General features: G+C 41.8%; 2 protein-coding genes across 5 annotated transcripts; both read left to right on the forward strand.

Annotated features, from left to right (window-relative positions):
• Positions 1-47: 47 nt before the first annotated feature.
• Positions 48-3436, forward strand: LOC111599914. Of its 3 annotated transcripts, none has more exons than XM_023315742.2 (3): positions 48-124; positions 1357-1644; positions 2378-3436. In XM_023315742.2, exons 2-3 carry the CDS (start codon positions 1419-1421, stop codon positions 3178-3180), a joined length of 1029 nt encoding a protein of 342 aa, XP_023171510.1. In that variant the 5' UTR covers positions 48-124; positions 1357-1418; the 3' UTR covers positions 3181-3436. The 3 variants fall into 3 exon arrangements, with proteins under 3 accessions (XP_023171510.1, XP_023171511.1, XP_030079713.1); XM_023315743.2 differs by lacking the exon at positions 48-124 and adding an exon at positions 607-1032; XM_030223853.1 differs by lacking the exon at positions 48-124 and having other exon boundaries at positions 1200-1644.
• Positions 3437-4248: 812 nt separating this feature from the next.
• LOC111599945 (protein wech) lies at positions 4249-11537 on the forward strand. Of its 2 annotated transcripts, none has more exons than XM_023315796.2 (5): positions 4249-4526; positions 8066-8420; positions 9098-10994; positions 11058-11210; positions 11298-11537. In XM_023315796.2, exons 2-5 carry the CDS (start codon positions 8155-8157, stop codon positions 11466-11468), a joined length of 2487 nt encoding a protein of 828 aa, XP_023171564.1. In that variant the 5' UTR covers positions 4249-4526; positions 8066-8154; the 3' UTR covers positions 11469-11537. The 2 variants fall into 2 exon arrangements, with proteins under 2 accessions (XP_023171564.1, XP_030079720.1); XM_030223860.1 differs by lacking the exon at positions 4249-4526 and adding an exon at positions 5011-5405.
• Positions 11538-12108: the final 571 nt, after the last annotated feature.

The following is a 12108-nucleotide window of genomic DNA, read 5'->3' on the forward strand; positions in this document are numbered from 1 at the left end:
ATGTACATACATACATTCATGCAAAGCTGTCTATGTATACGTCATACGGCGTACGTGCGTTATAAACAACGTAAGAGACTCGCATTTCTCGCCGCGAATGGCTTAGGCAGCACTTAACAGATTTGTAAGTATCTACATCATAAGTATGAATTTATATAATTCACACAAGTAAACTGATAACAAGATTTCACAGCTGTTTGAACTCCTTCAACTGCTGAAAGGATCAAATGTCAAGCCTCATCGGCAGATAAAATAAATACGCAGACAATTCTTATATTCGCCTTTGCTTGCAATTTCGTACTCACACGAGCACAATAACACGTACACAGCACGTACACATGAGCATAGAGAATCAAATGGGAGACAGTAAAAAACAGGGCCAGGCCCAGACGAACGACGATCGTGCAAAACGAAGTTTTCAGTTGGGTCTTGTGTTTCTACTGGTATCGATGCTACATATATACATTCATACACATACATATTTAGAATATGCACACATACATATGAGTATGGAGAGGCGTGCACATTTACGTGTGTATGAGCTCCTCTGTTCGTTTTTACGTTGGCTTCACTGGCGTAGCGTGAACATTTTACGTTCAGGTTCGCTCCATGCCACATAGCTCCAGCTCAGCTAGCCAGCCGACCGTAGTGAGCGAACGAAATCCAGTTTTGTTTAAAAATAAACAAAGCGCAACAACAGCGCACGCTACAATCCTCAGCGTGCAGCATATTTGTGTATAGTTGAGAGAGTGCTAAAGACTTTAGCTAGGATATGATTGAAGATTCTAGCTATAACAAGCTAAAAATATGACGGCGAATACGCTGAAGACTATCAGCTGATTGCGTGTGTATGTTTGTAGCTGGCTGGCTTTGTCAACAGCAACAGGGCATTTTCAATTCGATACGGCCGAAACAAAGTTAACAACCGTAAAGCGTAAAGAGGAGACAGCAAACACACAGCCGTCAAGCGGGCAGCGGAAGCTTTACATCCGGATAGTAGACGTCGTCGTCGTCGCAACAGCGCGTCGGCCGGTGAGTTCTTATGTTTAGAGCAAAGCCTGTCTGCCTGAGCCCTGCCTACGCGCTGGCTTACTCTCTTTCTCTCTCCCTCTCGCTCTGTCTGTTGTACTCTCTCGCTCTGGGCTGTTCGTACATATCTGTTGATCATTCGCTTTGCGTTGCGCCTTCGCCTTCGCCGCAGCCAAAAGGCACGTAAACTGGTTGCGGCGTCGTCGTCGTCGTTGTCTTCGCCGTTGCCCGTACGCCGTTTGTCGTGGTCGGTGTGGCGTGCCCGTAGTTTTTCTTTCTTTATAATTTTTTTTGTTGTCTGTTTTCTGTTCGGCTGCGCTCTTTTAGTCTTGGTGTAGCGCTTGAGCCGCGCGAATCGGACCTTCACACGGATCAAGCAACCGACGGCCATGGAGCTGGGTTACAGCAATGCGTCATCGGCTTCCACTTCGCCGCCCTCCGTCGGCGCCTTCGGCTTTACCAACACCGCCAAGCTGCCCATCGAAACGGTGAAGCGCCTTATTGCCGCAGTCTCTCGCCGTCCCATCCTCTGGCTGCGCACCAATGCGAATGGTCAAAAGCGCAGCGATATTACGCCCATTTGGTTTGATGTCGGAAAGGATGTAAATTTGCCAGGTGAGTTGAACAGCCCAAGTTTGCCTTTTTTGGCCAGGGCACAACCAACTAGCTCTCTGATTGCAAAAGTCGTATACGAAACATACTCAACTCATGCATATGTACGTATGTATGTGTGTGACCGTGTGTGTATGGCATGTGGTTTCCGTGTGTTTGGGAACGTACGTATGCATGAGTGTGCGAGTGTATGTTTGTACAGTGTGCAGTCAGTAAGGCGAATTAACAGCAAAGAAACTAAGCTTAAAGCTTAAAGCTCAAATATGTAAGCTTTAAAAAGCAATTGCCTTCATACAGTATGTATTCAATAGATGGAACACACAATTTTACTAATACTTAAGTTCTATACTCATAATCTTTCTTTGTGAATGATTACTGTGGTCGAAAATAATTTCATAAAACAATTTTGAGCGTTTTGATACTGTTCTCCTTGTACCTGAAGCTTACGTACATACATGCATAACGAGCATATATATGTTTGTTCACTTTAACGAGTGCACACTGTATAGATGTATGTATCATATTACTTTGCGGTTCTGTATTGCTTAACTTAGTGAGTACGTACTTACGTAGACATTGCATTGCAGATATCCACCATAGCGAGTGCACGCCGTACATATGCAGTATATTGCTTTGCGGTTCAGTTGTCAATCAGACATCTGTGCAACTTGCAACGATGGCTGTCGATTCATCATCCTTTTCTTCACCTTCTTTTTCTTTTCTCTTTTACCTGCAGCTGATGTATGCCGTGTGAAGTGGGGACACCTGCGTGATAATTTCCGTAAGGTGTACATACGTAACAATCTATCGAATGAATCGCCGTCCTCGTGGCGCTTCTACAACGATATGCGCTTCATGGAGCATGCGGTGCATGAGAACATAATGAGACAGGCGCGGACGAGAGGATCCGGCTCCAGTTCCAGTTCCAAGAAGCATCCGCCCATACACTGGACCGAGAACAATAATCACATCATGGACGAAAGTAGCAGCAATAAATATGATGAGCCAATTGTAGCTACCGAACCGATCTGTGAGCTTAGCGACAGCTACGATTCGGAGTTGCATCAGCCAAGTTTTTCGGACATCAGTTCCTTCTTTGAGGAGGAACAGCGGGATTGCAAGCGTGTTAAACTGGAAGATGTGCAGAGTAGCAAGGGTGAGGAGCTCAATGATGATGATTTCGATGAGGATGCTGCTTCGGAGAATGAGGAGGAACAGCGACCCGATCCAAGTGTCTTTACCATCGAAGTGCTCGATGATGAAGATGAGGAAATGCATCAATCTAAGGAGAAGTCGACCACCATCAAGAGCGAGGAGGAACAAATGAAGCCAACTGCTCTACAGGATTTGCCCTTCAAGTACATCAGCATGGATGCGGCGACCAATACAGAGCCCAATGGACAGGATCTCCAGGACGATGCGGATCGCATGTTTCTGCTTAGCCTGATGCCCTTCCTGCAGCGATTGGATGAGCGACGGAAGCTGCGGGTGCGACAGAAGCTGCAAAACGTTTTAATTGAAGAACTTGAATTTGGCTAATTACGCTACATTGACAATAAACGAGGGTAGTTCGAAAAGGAGAATAGTATTAAAAATTAGGTTATTTAAATTATAACAGACTAAATATATTTATATAAAGATGATGTTAACTCAGAAACTTTTCAAACAACCCTCGCAGTTAAATACAGTATATATAAATTTTAAGCTTAGCTTACAGTATTAACATATGCGACTGAAACACCCATTACATAGAATGTAAAAAGGAAGACGAATCGAATAAATAGCTACATTTTAAGATAACAACAGTAAACACCTAACTACTATGTAACTATATAACCTCGTTGTTGTGAGTCTGTATCGTGCCCAAAAACCCCCACCAGTTTAAGCATTACGCTTTAGCGGACCTTCACTGTACATAATTATGTGTCTGTACAACACGCATCGTGTAATTAGTGTTGTAAAGGACGCCTAGATCGCTTACCTGCAACGGGTGGACTGCGCACCTGCGCGCCTCTACCTGAGCGTGTCTGTCTGTCTGTCTCACAAAATTCCATGAAGCCGCCTTTGGGGCAACGTTTTCAATTTAATTTTCTCGACCAGTGAGCACAAAATTTTTGTCAGTGCAAAAGGCAAAGAGAGAGATGAAAACAAGTTCCTTAAGGGTGTTGTTTCTATCGACGACACAACAACAACTGTAAGCCGAGCGGCAGCAACAACAAACGAAACGCAAGCAGAAACAACAACAACAACAAATGCGCGCCACCACCGGTCATATTTTCGCGCCACCGACACATGCGCCGTTAATGTGCTCGCTCTCTCACGCTCTTTAGCATTGGCTCTCTTTTTGTGTCATCAGAAAAAAACACAGTACCAAGGCGACGCTTCAATGCACTATAAATATATATGACAAAAACCTTTGGAATGTGCTCCTCGAAATAAACGACTGCTGTTAAAATATATAATGAAAATGTAAGATAGGCAGCAGGGTAGTCTTAATAAAATGAATAACGTATACATTGCTGTTAGTTAACAGCTGTACTGGCAAAGCACATGTGTTAGTGTCATATGATTTCGCTTAATATAGTGTGCAATAACAAAAAATAACAAGCCAAAGGGGCAGCAGCAGCGTTGTCGTGCATCCAGTTTCATGTTTAAATGCGTGCGTGAAGGTTGAAAATATCGAGAGTGCTAAATACAAAAAGGAGCCCTGGTCCCCCAACGTAGCAAAAACCCCGAGAAGTGGGTCAAAATTATACGAAAAAACTCTAAACAAAAACAACAAACGCAGCAAACATGAATTAAAATTATTGCAAACACAGAACACACGCACAACCGCGCGCATACTTATTTAAAGCACGCACAACACTGTTATTAAATATTAAGAAGTATGTTTATAATTTAAAAATTAACAAAAAAAATAACAGTGCATGTTTTAAATTTGGTTAGCCAGGGCAGGGCGCATTGCATTTCTTTGCGCGCCGCATAAGTGAAAATAAATAGAAGATAAAACATAAGCGCGCGCACACACTCACGCGCACATAATTGTAAAATGTGCGCGTGCATGTAATACATACATACATACATACAAACGCATAAGTATACCCAATGCGATAGGTAGACAAACAGCAGAGAGAGATATAGAGAGCAAGCGGGAGCGTAAGTGAGCGCCAGTGAGAGAGCAGCGGCTGCACGGCGAAAATCCAAAGAGTGAAATTTTTGGAGCGCGCGCGCACGCAAACAACAAAATAAAAAAAGTGACTGAGATACATTTGGGCTTATATTATTTTTTGTTTAGCTACATAGATGATGAGCAAGCGCAGCAACAACAACAACAGCAGAGAAGAAGCAACACTCACGCACACATAAACACGAACGCATACAGTTATACATATTTATATGTATGTGTAGAAGGGCAGGCATGATTATTATGTTGTGTTTTTAGTCGAATGTATCTTTTAGTCGGGCAAAGGAATACACGAATGTCGGGAGTCGAAACGTATTACGCATGAGATCTCACGGTCTTGCATACCCATCAAAGAATCTCGCATGAAGAAAATATTAAAAAAAAAATACAAAAAAAAAAACTCCATAAAACGTAAATCAATAAATTTTATGCGCAAAAATATAAGCACAAGTACATCATATATTTATATGTGAGTGTGTGAAAAGAATAAGAAAAACCAAACTAAACGGTAAAGTTTAATATCAACAGCAAAAAAACAACAACGATATTTTCAGCGGCTTGCATGAAGCAGCTAAAAAAGGTGTGTAGCAAAAATACAAAACAAAAATTAACGGAAAAAACAAAAAAGAAAATGGAGCTTAAAATCGCAGAGGAATCGTTGTAAAATATTGCTTCAAAATCAAGGAAGAAAACAAAAACAAATCAAAATTGTTCTTTTTTTGACAATTTTACAAATTCGCCGCAGATATTTATTGATTGACAACAAATTTGAAGATTTTTGCAATTATAAATTGAGATTTTCTTCTTTTTTGCCGTTTGTATGTATAGCTCACACACACACACACACATACAGAAATACATGCATATCTACCCACCTAGAAACTTGTATAAATACAACCCTCATCCCTTGCCGTTTTTGCGTCTTGCACGTACTCCACACATACACACGCATACACAGCCTATTTCGTGCGCGTGTGTGTGTACACAAATGCAAAAGGACTTTAACTTCTTGGTTGATGTTGTTGTTGCTGTTGATTTCGTCTTTTTTTCAACAACGTTTTTGAGACACAGCGACTGTTTCAATGGAAATGTTCCAAGGGTGACAAGGGTAGTTTCTGCACAGTGTATTTTGTCTACACGGCCCAAAAATCTAGAAGTGCATCATTTTGTAAGGCCTTGCATACATACAAACACGCACACATACAAGTTTTCACTGCTGCGGCAGTGTAGAAGAGAGTGATGGAGAGAGCGAAGTAGAGAGAGCGAGAAAGAGAGCGGGCGAGGGAGTGTGAGATAATTGGAGCTGTTTCGGCGCAAAAGATTTTTTGTTTTGATTCCAGATTATTCTATGATTCTTAACAAATACAGTGATAACTCGTTAGAACAAAAATAATTATTGAGAACGATTTAAATTATATTTGAGCACAGATTAATTAAGATTTGTGAAAGAATTTTGTATGAGTTAAGTGGTTCGTTTCAGTGCACTATATAAGAATTTAGTTCAGCGGTTCATGTTCCACGCATATGTGGTTCAATTTTTAAAACTTGATTGATCTGGACTCGCTTATTCTAGTTCAATAATTGAACTAAGCTGAGTGGTTAATTTTTTTAGTTTTAGTTTAATTTTTGAAAAGTTATTTGAAGTAGCTATATTATTTCATTTTTAATATAGCCAGTATCTCCTGTGACACTTAGGAAAATGAACTGTGTAATTAGTTTATTTCACGATGTAGTACTTTAAAACTAATGCTTTTTAAAGCTCATTTTGAACAATTTTCTTTAGTCAGTCTTTATTTTATTAAATTAACTTTCAAAGGCAAAAGTCAACTGCAAAACGAGTTATAATGCAATCATTTCTTCCAGTGTAATCTCCATCTGTCGCTGCGTTTTCTTGTGTCGCTTCTCGTTCATGTTGTTGCTATATTTTCTGTTGTTGTTGTTGTTGTAAGAGGGGATGAAAGTCGGTCGGTCGTCCGTCCGTCTATCCGTCTGTTTTTTTGGGCGTTTTGTCGCTCCATCTTGAAGATGGCAACGAGCACAACAACCAGTTTGTGTTTTTTTTTGTACGGCATTCGAAGTTAACACGGAAATCGGGTAGAAATCGAGGCTTTAGGGTGTGGGGGCCTTTGGGGGTGGTTTTAACGTTTATCTCGAAAGTCCTATAAATAGAAAATATTTTGGTGCGTAGTTTTTGGCTTTTCATTTGTTTTGTTTTGGAAATTGTTTGTGGGTCACAGAACCCTTCTGCAAGTACAGCCAGAGTCGAAGGGTGTTGCATTTACACTAGCTAACAAAGCAAATGCAATTAGTTTTCATACATTTTCGAGAACAAAATATTTTCATTGAGCAAATTTAATGAAATTGAAAAATTGTTTGTTAATTGCATATTTAAAGGCAATTATGGTATTTTTCTAGTTCGAATTTGAGTTCGAACAGTTTATTAAACGGTGTTGGGGTATTTTATATTTATTATTCAAGAAATTTGATCAAATTTAAATTATTCCTATCTTGTTTTGATTTTCGAGTTCGAATTCGAGTTCGAAATCTTGGTTAAGCAATGCTCGATTGTTATAATCATTTAAGAAAATTAATACCTCGTATGTATTGCTTTGCATTCTTGTTTTTCGAATTCGAGTTCGAAAACTTTCTTAAGCAGTACTTTGCATCTGGCTTATTTCTGCCATTTTGTTTGCTTAAACGGAATCAGTGTCATAAATTGGGAAAATGCGTGCCAAATTCCAGGATGCCGCCAAGGCTATAAACTGGAAAACAATTTTTTTCCTTTTATTATTTTTTTTGACCTGGTGCCTTAAGTCTCTTCCTGAGCCTTGTTGTGCAGCTGCTCTTGCGGGTCGCATGCATTTTCCTAAGGGATCAAGCAACAATGGCCCGAGCCGAGACGTTTTTCCGCTACCTAAGACAGATGCACGCACACATGCAAGCAGCTGCATTCACACACGCACACAGAGAGGGTGAGCGAGAGAGGGAGAGGTAGAGGCAGAGCTGAGTCCTGCTCATTTGGACTACTTAATGGCAGTGCATTGCCCATGCTCAAATTAGTTAGCTGCCTACACGGCGTCTGTGAACTTCGCCTTCGCCTCGCGTTAATTTTCTAATTTTTTGGCGCGTTCCAAACGCAAATCAAAAACATATTCAAATAATAACAATAAATCATAATAACTGTTATACGCAGCTGTTATACTGAACTGTTATACGCAATCTCAATCTCTATCTATTTAGCTTGAGAGTGTCTCGTTGACTGCCAAGGGCCACGCCTACAACGCCGTTGCCACTTATCGAAACGTGATCTCAATACAGAACAAAATCTTATGATGGAACTCTTGTCAAACAATACGGTTCCACAACAAATGGCCAACAGCAATGCGCCAAGCGCGGTCACCGCCGTCGGAGGTGGCAGTGGCGTTGGCGCTTCCAATGCCGGCGTCAGCGTTAATGGCGGCAGCGGTAGCGGCAGCGGCAGCATCAGCAGCAATGCCAGCAACTCATCGGAGCGACTGCTCGCCGGCATACTGGAATCATTTCCCGCCTGGGATCTCAATGTGGGACTTATGCCCAATGTGGGCGCAGCTAATGGGTAAGTGAAATGAACCGAATTCAACCAGTTTTACTCCAGTTCCACACGTGAACTCCCACTAGTTCAAATAGTTAAGAAGTGCTACTGCAAATTTTTATTCACTAGTTCCATTAGTTCCGAAATTCAGCCGTTTACCGAACTAGTTCAGTTAATTGTTGAACTAGACAAAAATAGTATTATAAGTCGCTTGAACTGCATTTTATGTGTTTAGCTCACTCAATTATATAAATGATATTATTCTTAACGAAATGTTAGAGCTTACAAAAGAGTAGTTCATTAGTTCATTAGCGCATTTGATTGATTGCAGTTCGTTTAGCAATAATTGAAAATTAGTAACTTCTCAGTTGAGCTTCTTTTAATAAAAAGTGCATCAAACCCATTTTTAGTGCACTAGTTCAGTTCACTAATTTTTCAAAATTGTTTAAATTATTTACTTTAGTTTATTAGTTCATTTGAATGAATCACTTAACATGAATTTGAGTCGAACTGAACGAAATGAGCAGTAAAGAGTTGCTATCGGTAACTAGTTCATTTGCCAAAGACATTCGATAGCGGTTCGATAGGTCCACGTTAATTATCGTATTTTGAATTGGAATTTGAAAAGGAATTGGAATGTTAATTAGAATGTGAATTGGATTTTGACTAATCGATTCTTTTCTCTCTCTTTTTCTGCTTAGTTCGCCGCCGCGCACAGATTTCTTTATCAATAATTTTTTGGGCGGTCTGGAAACGCATGGCGATCATTTTGGCATGGGGCCGATCGGGAGTGGCGTCTCGCGTCACTCGAAAATGTCCCCGGAATCGTCAAACAACTCGAGCATCAGCTGCGGCTGGTGCGAGGTAAGCGCCTCGATACGTTGCTTGGAATGCAACGAGTTCATGTGCAACGACTGCCTGCGCGAGCATCGCAATAGTCCATTGTCCTCGAATCATTCGATCGTCTCGCTGCCAACGCCGATCGGCGCCTCACCAACTGGCGGCAGTTCCTCGAATGTCCAAACGCCATCGAGCAGCAATTTCATATGTGACATACACAATGAGATGCTGCGTTACGTGTGCGACTATTGTCGCAAATTGGTTTGTCAATTTTGTACGCTGCACGAACACAAGGAGCACAGTTATGCATCGATACAGAACTTTATGATCGGCTCCAAGGAGAAGCTGGAGGGGGCCATCGAGAGCAGCCAGGTGGGCACGCGTTGCATCAAGAGCAGCATTGACAAGGCGCTCGCTTTCATACGCCTCATCGAGCGCAACTGCAGTGAGCTGAGCGACAATATCCGGAAGGCATTTCGACAATTTATCATTGCCATCGAGGATCGTGAACGATTCCTCTTGGACTTCGTGGAGAAGTTGCGTCAGCGCCGTCTGGCCATATTGCACGATCAAATGGCTGGACTGAAATCGGCTCTGGCTGGTCTCTCGGAAACTTCGGATATGCTCAGCAAAGTGGCGGACAATGCTTGTGGCATGGACCAAATCGAGTTGGCCATGAAGCTGACAAATGGCCAGCGCCAAATGGAACAATTTGCTGGCATCTACAAAGATTTGCAGCCCAAGCAGGAGGTGTTTGCCTTTGCACCGCCCGACTACAGTCTGCTGCAGGATATACGCACACAGGGTGGCGTTATCCTAGTGGACGATAAGAATATGCCCATTGTCTCGAGCAGCAATGGGATCGTGGCGAATGCAGCACCAACTGCAGCTCCAGCTGCAGCCAATATCGACATGTCCTTTGGTCTGACCAGCTTGGCTGGCAGTGGAGCCTTGAACGTCGCCTCGACAACTGTGCGACGTCCTTTGCTCCGAGACAATAGCTTCCGCATACCATCGCCGATAATGCAGCCAGCTAGAGTGGGCAGCTCTTGTGGCATGTCCAGCGCTGCTCTGGATTGGGAGTTGAATGGATTGCGCAGCTCACCGGGCCTACACTTTAGTGCACCGCGCACCACTCAAGCCATACCTGGCTGCATGGATTTGGTCAAAGTGCGCAATTCGAATGCGCTGTCACTCTCCTTTGCCACCGAGGGCCACGAGGATGGTCAAGTGAGTCGGCCGTGGGGCTTGTGTGTGGATAAAATGGGCCACGTCCTCGTCTCGGATAGACGCAATAATCGTGTTCAGGTCTTCAATCCGGATGGCTCGCTCAAGTTCAAATTCGGTCGCAAAGGCGTTGGCAACGGTGAATTCGATTTACCCGCCGGCATCTGCGTCGATGTGGACAATCGCATCATAGTCGTCGATAAGGATAATCATCGTGTGCAAATATTCACAGCCAGCGGCGTGTTTTTACTCAAGTTTGGCAGCTACGGCAAGGAGTATGGACAGTTCCAATATCCATGGGATGTAGCTGTGAATTCGAGACGCCAAATTGTAGTCACCGATTCTAGGAATCATCGTATACAGCAATTCGATTCGGAGGGACGCTTTATACGGCAAATTGTCTTCGATAATCACGGGCAGACAAAGGGCATTGCATCGCCACGGGGTGTTTGCTATACGCCCACGGGCAACATAATCGTATCCGACTTTGATAATCATTGTTTGTATCTAATCGATCCGGATATTAATGATGTAAGAGCTAGACTAACTTATTCTGAACTTCACTGAATTATATATATGCTTCTCTTTCCTTAGATTCTGTCTGTGAAGGGACATGAGGGCTCCGGCTTCCACGAGTTCAATCGTCCTTCGGGTCTTTGTTGCGATGACGAGGGTCGCATTATAGTCGCCGATTCCAAGAATCAACGCATACTCGTCTTCAATCAAAATCTGGACTTTATGTGGGATGTAAGTCAAGTCTTTCCCTTTCCCTTTCTCTCTCTCTCTTTCTGTATTTTTATAATTAATATCTACCTCTCTTTCTCTGCTATTTAGATTGAAGTGCGTCCTTCCATAAATCCCTTAATGCCACCCACATTGGATGAAAAGGATCGCACCTGCGATGTGGCTTTAATGCCAGATGGACGCATCGTCTTTCTCATCGAGCTATCGCCAGACTCCAAGGAAGGGTCTAACCCTTACAAGCGGTTTGTGCACGTATTCTAAAACTTAGTTTATCCAAAACAAAACTATAAAAGCGGTAAACTATAAAAATTACTAAAAAAAAAACTTGACATAACGACACAGACGACGTTAGTTTTTTTTGTTTTTTTAGACCATTTACAAATCCAAAAAAAAAAAAACAAAAACAAAAGATATTGAAACACAAAAGAAACGGCATTAAAATTAGTAAAAATTTTTTTAGCTTAAGTGCTACAACGATTACCTCGATAAAGCTTAAGAGTTATTAAAAAAAATTTGGTAATTTACAATATATAAATAAAATACATATATATTTAGCGAATATACCAGATAAACAAAAACAAAAGCAAAAACAACTTAACTAAAGAAAAATACCAACAAAAGAAATTAGGAGAGAAAGCGCATAAAGTAGAATTTTTTAGGCTAGCGAGAAAGTAGATCAAAGGGAGATGGAGACAGAGAAAGAGGAAGAACGAAAAAGAAGAGACAAGAAGAAGAGTTGAGAGAAGCAGCATAAAACATAGAAGAAATGCGATAAGAAGCATCGAAGAAAGATAGAGAGAGGCAGAGGCAAAAGAGAAGGGCAAGAAAAAACAAGGAAGATAAACAAAGCAAGAAAAAGAGATTAAAGAGAGAAGTGAAATAGATGAGAGTGAAGGAAGGA

The sequence above is a fragment of the Drosophila hydei genome, unplaced genomic scaffold, assembly GCF_003285905.1.
Source record: "Drosophila hydei strain 15085-1641.00,03,60 unplaced genomic scaffold, DhydRS2 tig00000315-arrow-arrow-pilon, whole genome shotgun sequence".
NCBI lineage: Eukaryota > Metazoa > Arthropoda > Insecta > Diptera > Drosophilidae > Drosophila > Drosophila hydei.

Excerpts from the sequence above, each read along its gene's own strand:
- LOC111599914 (XM_023315742.2), top strand. The coding sequence starts at position 1,419 with ATGGAGCTGGGTTACAGCAATGCGTCATCGGCTTCCACTTCGCCGCCC. Across the intron at positions 1,645-2,377 it reads AAAGGATGTAAATTTGCCAG|CTGATGTATGCCGTGTGAAG; the intron begins GTGAGTTGAACA and ends TTTTACCTGCAG.
- LOC111599945 (XM_023315796.2), top strand. The coding sequence starts at position 8,155 with ATGATGGAACTCTTGTCAAACAATACGGTTCCACAACAAATGGCCAAC. Across the intron at positions 8,421-9,097 it reads AATGTGGGCGCAGCTAATGG|TTCGCCGCCGCGCACAGATT; the intron begins GTAAGTGAAATG and ends TTTTCTGCTTAG. Across the intron at positions 11,211-11,297 it reads ATCTGGACTTTATGTGGGAT|ATTGAAGTGCGTCCTTCCAT; the intron begins GTAAGTCAAGTC and ends TCTGCTATTTAG.